Source organism: Carya illinoinensis, chromosome 8 (genome assembly GCF_018687715.1).
Source record: "Carya illinoinensis cultivar Pawnee chromosome 8, C.illinoinensisPawnee_v1, whole genome shotgun sequence".
Taxonomy (NCBI): domain Eukaryota; kingdom Viridiplantae; phylum Streptophyta; class Magnoliopsida; order Fagales; family Juglandaceae; genus Carya; species Carya illinoinensis.
Genome location: NC_056759.1, coordinates 25846236 through 25853664, shown reverse-complemented (window position 1 = coordinate 25853664; position 7429 = coordinate 25846236). Strand labels below are relative to the sequence as shown.

At 33.1% G+C, this 7429-nt stretch overlaps 1 protein-coding gene across 1 annotated transcript; it reads left to right on the top strand.

The window, feature by feature from the left end:
- Positions 1–1101: 1101 nt before the first annotated feature.
- LOC122317919 (NEP1-interacting protein-like 1) lies at positions 1102–3209 on the top strand. The gene is made up of 5 exons (XM_043134999.1): positions 1102–1526; positions 2070–2248; positions 2389–2472; positions 2567–2734; positions 2844–3209. The coding sequence occupies exons 1-5, from the start codon at positions 1373–1375 to the stop codon at positions 2964–2966; spliced, it is 708 nt and encodes a 235-aa protein (XP_042990933.1). The 5' UTR covers positions 1102–1372; the 3' UTR covers positions 2967–3209.
- Positions 3210–7429: the final 4220 nt, after the last annotated feature.

The window sequence follows — 7429 nt, the reverse complement described above, 5'->3', positions numbered from 1 at the left end:
TTTTCTAATCGAGAAGGTTATGGATAAAGAGAGCACGGTACTCTTTCGTGTGGGCAAAACCATACTATAATTCCTTTATCTGCAGAGGACCTGAGGCAACCATCGGCCAGGGCTAGACGATGCGGATGAATGTGCCACTCCTTATGGGACTTGTCGAGATTTAATTTTTAGGATTGTTTCATCTTATTTTATTTTATTTTATTATTATATAATTATAATAAATAAAAAATTATTAAAATTTAAATTTTTTAATATTATTTTTATTTTTAAATTAATTACATGTTAGAATTCTTAAAACTATTACTATTTTCTTAAAATAAAAATTTAAGATTTCTAATAATTCAGTATAGATACAGTCTTATTATTATATACAACAAACAAAAAGAAAGAAAATTATTTTCTAGATTTCGGTATACATCCAAAATGTATCTAACCATTACAGATTCGTGGACCCAATTCAATTCATCCAGATCTTTCTTGCAAACTATATATATATATATATTTTTTTTTTACAGAAAATATGGATTTTTCCATATCAGTAACAAACAAATTACTCTTCCATTAATTATTGACAGAAATAATGAAATCGAACTACCAGATATTAAACCATGGGGCCGGATGAAATCACTGTAGCTTATATATATATAAATATATTGAAGAACCCAGCTGCGAAGATATTTCTGAATGCAGCTGGGACTGTAGTGTACCAAACGAAAACGAAAATAATGAAGAAAATTAAAAAGAAGAAAAAAAAGAAGAAAATACAAGGTCGTACCACCACCGGTATGGTTCCCATTAATGTTTCCCCACGCTCATTGCCTCTCTCTTTCTCTCGCCTTTTTGGAATGGGAAATTGGTGAGGAAAAAATTCAAACTTTTTGCTCTGATTATTTGTGGACAGAGTAAGTGCCCCTGCAGATCGCGTCCAATCGTCAACAAAAGAGAAGCTTCTTATCCTAAATCACGTGTCTTTGACAAATACAAATTTAATTAGAATTATTGTATTATTTAATAAGCCTGAAGTTTTAATCCGATCCACAAGAAGGGAAAATGGGAGTTTTTGGTAGAAAATAGTTGAGAGAGAGAGAGAGAGGGGCAGAGTTTTTGGCCTTTTGGGTAAGCGAAGAGAGAGTTTGCAGACGGGAAAAAATAAAATAAAAATAAAAATAAAAATAAAAATAAAAATGCTTTAATGCGAGTTGGTTGATGAGGTTTCTTTCCATTTTGCTCTTTTCTCTTACGGACTAAGCATACCCATCCCTTTCTATTTATTGTTTTGCGTATACATTTGTCATTACGAACCAAGCCTTTAAGATCGACGAGACCCACGGTGTATAAATCTTCGATTTTTGCACAATCCCTGACCAAGACAATGGATTTTATCGCACACCCAACTGTCCTTGCTTCCTCTTCATCGTCTTTGTTTGTGAATTTCTTGGAGAGGGTTAGAGATGGTTTTCATTTTGCGGTATCTGCGGTTATTGGGAACATCTTCTCTGCGATCTTCACCTTCTTCTTTGCATTAGGTTCGTTTATCTTTATCTTCCCTTTCGATCTCTTAATCTTTTGCTTGTACATCATGTTATACGTGGATTACAACCTGTGATTTGGCATTAGATTCTTGATCCTGTTTTGTTTTCTGATGTGGGTCTTGCAAAAGACTCAATTTTTGGTTTGTCTTGGCGTATGTATTTTCATTACCATGACATATTTTCTCCTGTTTTTTCACATTTTGGGTTTTAAATGTTAAACTTTAAAAACCAAATTCAGAATTTGTTGAAGACAAAAATGAGCTTTATGAGGAAGATGATTGGGGGATTACATTATAATCTTCTTTCTTTTGTTGTATTTTGTTGCTGATTGAATACAACAGATTTAACATGTACACGAAAGGGTTTGGGAATTTCTTTTTGTCTTTTATCTAGTTTCAGCATACATCTAGAACTACGAGTTGTCTTATACGTTACCTTCCAAGAATTAAGACGAGAAAACTCTTAAAACACCTTCGTTTCTCATGACTAATTCTATGACCAAGATTGATACTGAACGAATTGGCATTTGTGCTGCAGTGGGCACCTTTTTAGGAGCTATGACTGGAGCTTTGATAGGTCAAGAGACGGAAAGCGGTTTTGTTAGAGGGGCTGCCGTCGGAGCAATATCTGGAGCTGTTTTCTCCATTGAAGTTTTTGAATCTTCTCTTGTTCTTTGGCAATCAGATGAATCCGGTATTGGGTGCCTCCTTTACTTGGTGAGCAACTCAGCTTACATCCTTGATGTGATATGACTTTTGTTTAGATGAAGAAAGAATTAAACATTTATTTGGTTTCCAAGTTTCATTTTAGTTGCAAATCTTAACCCTAATGACCCGATTCTCTACAAATTGCTCAGATTGATGTCATTGCAAGCCTTCTAAGTGGGAGACTTGTCCGTGAGCGGATTGGTCCGGCCATGTTAAGTGCCGTGCAGAGTCAGGTAATAATGCAATGCAAATGGTAGACCTTGACAGATTAGGCAGAAATGTACAGACCATTCTCATTTGGTTAAAAACTTAATTGTGCTTTATCAGATGGGTGCTGTTGAAGCAAGCTTTGATGAGATCCCAAACATCTTTGACACTGGTGGGGCCAAGGGTTTGCCGGGCGATTCGGTTGAGAAAATCCCAAAGATCATAATCACAAAAAATAACAATATAGATGCTTCTGGAGAGGAAGTGTCTTGTTCAGTGTGTCTTCAGGTTCATCCACAATTTTGATTCTTTCTAGTTAACCAATACTTTTTTTATAGACAGTTTGTTTGTGAATCATGCTGTATCTAATTGAGGTGATGAATTTCTCCATTTTCAGGACTTTCAGCTTGGAGAGACAGTTAGATGCTTGCCTCATTGCCATCATATGTTTCACTTACCTTGCATAGATAAGTGGCTCCTTAGGCATGGCTCTTGTCCATTATGCAGAAGGGATCTGTGACATAGTTTCTGTAAATTATACAATACAGATATGATTTTCTTTTATTGTTTATACAGTTGTTACCTTTTAGGGCTTTTGTACTTTGTTCACTTGAAATACTTCGGGACATCGTTACTTTGGTAGTTGGAGGTACCATGTTCTGAGTTGGATCCTTGTAGTAGTAGCGATCATGTATAAAAAAATTTTGAGCCACTGCAGTTTTTATTGATTCCTTTATTATGTAGTTCCTTCAGTTTCTTTCAATCTTCTATTTTGTTTCTTTCATTCTTTTATTTTGTCTATAAGCACAAACATTGTATTGAGATTCTGTAGGGGAAAGTGCTTGTAATTTATCTGAAATGAATAATGTTTTTTTTTTTTTCATTCTTGATTGTATTATCTTTAGATACCAACAGAAAGACATGGGCATATTTTAAATGGTTTCATTGGTGAATCATGCTACTTAATCTAGACATATTGACTTATGTGACTGAGGATGAATAACAGCATTTTATCATCTAGGATTACCCACACTTTTTATCATCCAGGATTACCCATACTTTCTAGCCAATGGTACTTTTCCTTTTCTGAATTGCTATTGTGAATGATTCCAGTTCTATATGCCAACAAAGCAGGAAAAATTTAGTGACTATTTAGTGTGTATTTAGTGTTATCAGTGAGATAGACACCATCCATTCAACAACACCATCCCCACCCAAATGCATGCATGTCCATAGAGCCGAGTCTTGTTGGATTATTAAGTTCCTGACTCTGAGCAGCATGTGGTCTTGCAGAGCTGGCTGGCTATTCATTAATCTGTTCGCCTCTCATTTATGAGACTGTACGGATAATCCTTTTGTGTACTCTTTTATGGTAATGTAAATAGATAATGATAGTTATTGAGGGGTGGTCCACAATCGTCATATATATTGGCTTGGCTGCATAGGTTAATTTGATAGGATGTGTTTTAAGTAATTTTTTTTGTATCAATCACATAAATAAAATAGTAGAGGGGTCCTATCAGGACTCTTATTTAAAATGCTTTGCATCAACAGATGTGATTGACAACAAATACCTCATAAAAATTAACAATTCTCGTTAACATTTGTGATTAGCTCAAGTTTTGCTAGAGTGTTTGCTCTCATGAATTTAGGCAACTCCAAATTTAAAACAGATAAAAATAGGCATGAGAGTTTGTTCCATCATAAATTGTAGGCTAAAACATCACTGAAAATTTCAATGTTCTCTCTGCTAACATGGTCTCTCAGCATATGCTTTGTTAAGTTGCTTTTTATGAGATTCATTCTAAACCAGTTCATCCATCCTCTTTGGCTCTTTGTGAGATTCAAAGTCGTTGGTGCTCATGGATGGAGGAGCCCTTTCTCCTCTCTCTTGACTTTCCCTTCTCTCAGCACCCTTTTCTTTCATCCTTTTCACATTTTGTCACTTTTGTAGGCACAACTTCCTTATCATATATCCCACTCCCTTTAAACAGCATTACCACTGCTTTATTCAGTACATAAAAGTCATTGTTAAAGGCCTGACTATTAATCTAAAAGCTCTATGATTGTTGGATACTAAATTTGGTTGAACAAAATCTTAGGATCATAAGATTCCACTATACTATCAAATAAAAAAAAAATCAACATGTATATCGTCACACTATCGATATTGACCCAATGTTATTTGTCTCTTTCGGTAGCTCCACTCATATATGAATATTCAATAGTTTGACACCACGCCCATACATGTTACTAAGTTATGCTTTTCATAACTCAAACTTATGATATGTAACTTGTGCTCTGATACTAATTGTTAGAGACCTAATCATTAATATTAAAACTTTAAGATTGTTGAATTCTAATTTGGCAAAGTCTACTCAAACTTATGATATGTAACTTGTGCTCTGATACTAATTGTTAGAGACCTAATCATTAATATTAAAACTTTAAGATTGTTGAATTCTAATTTGGCAAAGTCTTAAGATTAGTGACGATTATCTCAACATCCAAATGGACCTTAACAATATTTTTTAACAAGATTTCTCAAGAAATTGGCTCAAAAGACTTTTAAATGAAAAAAAAAAAAAAATCAATTAAGTCTATAATTGTATTATAATTAAGCCAACCACAATCGGTTATTTATTTATTTTTTTTTTTAATCTTTAGTCAACCAAGATCTACCTATATTTCATAGGTAGATTTCTTTATTTTTTCTTTTTGTAGAAAACTAAAATTTATACTCTATAATTATATTAAATGAGATGAGATGAAATAGTTTTAGATGATAGATAAAAATTAAATAAAATATTATTATTATTTAAAAAATTAAAAAGGTTGAATTGAACTTTAAAAAAATTAAATTATTTATTATATTTTATATAAAAATTTAAAAAAATTATAAATAAAATGAAATAAATTAAAATGAGGTAAAACCACCTCCCAATCCAAACAACGCAATCCTATCTACCGATTCAAAGAAAAAAATAATAATAATAATAACTATAATCGAGCGGCCTACCAAAAGCATAATGTGTAGACTTTAATTCACGCGTACGTGAGAAAGGACATTTTGCCTTAAAAATTGCAAAATATCCCAAGGGTGGGGGCTAGCGCTCCTCAGCTCTAATTGAGAGAGTAGGACACCCAACTTGCCCAAATTCATGAAGCTAAATAATTTTTCCTTAGCCTTTTCTTTGTTAAAATATATTGAGTAATGCTATAAATATTTTATAATCGTTTTAAAAAATAGTAAAATAAAATCTGGATACTTTTGCTTTCTGGACACTTCCTGGCCGATGGAGTCCCTCAACTTGCATGCACTTTGTGTTCATTAACAAACACGAGCTGAATCCTATATCTTTCAGCACTCTCTTTTTCCAAAGATTTGACTACTTCTTCATGTGAACATCTCACATGTATGCATGCTTCAATCCCTAAAACATGGATTATTTTCGAAATTCGTTGGTCGTAGGTTGATCATCATGTGACTTGTTGGTCATAGGTTGATCATCATCATGTGATTTTTCAGAAGCATTCAATATTTGATATTATGAAGATTATGGTTCCCTTTATTAGATATGTAAAGATTGATCGAACCATTACACGTGAATATTGTTAGAACAATAATTCAATTAATTCTCATGCTAATTTGATTAGAGATGCAAAGTATTTGATGCACAGATTTCCTGAAATCATTGTTCAACGTGTGCCTAGGAGTGGAAATGGGGTGGCTCATTGATTAGCTATATATGCCTGGCATGTCGTTGATATTCAAGTATGGTGGGCTTTTGTACCTGCTTGTGCTGATCATGCTCTTCGGGTTGATCAAACTGCTGTGTACTGATGATTTTTAATGGAAGTTTGGTTATATATAAATAAATAAATAAAAATCCTCATGCTAATAGTCACACAGAACAAGGTTGAATCAGGATTGTAATGTCAAGAAAGTGAGTTTTTTAGAGCTTTTAAAATTTCTTGATTGCTATTTAATGTAGCACCGCCCATCAATAAATACATTAATATGCCCTAAATAGTAGAACCATAATTCACCTTTGGAACTTCATTCACGAGTTCTCCCAAAGTTCACTTGACCTTGTCGAACTCTGAGTCTAGAACTAGTTTGGGTCATGAGGGATAAAAAAACTACGAGTCTTTCAAAAGAGAAACGATATTTACAGTCATAAATATGCAAATGTCATACAATCACTAAAAAAAAAAATGAATACAAGATTCACAAGAAAATAAACTATTTTTTTAATAATAGACTTCATTATTTTTTAAAATTACTGTAAGGTGCCTATTTGCGTACTCTACAACTGTAATTAATATTACTCATTTAAAAAATTCTATCAAATTGCACTTTTACAGTATGGCAGAATTGGAAAAATAGCATAATCAAATAAATGATTGTGACCTTGATTTTGAGAACAATGCTGAGCACAGTATGGTACAGTTAATGCTGAGTTCACAGGTGACATGAACAGATCATGTGTCGACCATCCTCGCCGAGCATGTGTGCACTTCATCAAACCATATGCCGAGCACTTCTTCCGAGCATATGCTTGAGCATTTCATCCGAGCCGAGCATATTGTCGACCATCCAAGCATTTTCTATTAATATATTACAATTATTCAAACAATTTTGGTTTCTTACAAGCACCTTTTTTTTTGGTTTCTCATCTAATTTTTATTTAAATATATATTCAATATACAAAAAGGTCTTTCAATGTTTACAACTATAAATTTAAATAATTTTATTACATAACAAACTTCGCCTTCTTTCATTTATAACATTTGGTCTTTTCTTGATTCAACCACATAATCCAATATGTATTAGATGAAAGGAATTGAAGGGTTCATGATTCTTAAGTTTGATATGAACAAAAGTTATGATAAGATTGAATGGCTTTACTTAAAATCTAAGAAGGAGAAAATGAGATTTGCTCAAAGGTGGATTGCACTTGTCATGAAATGTGTCACCTC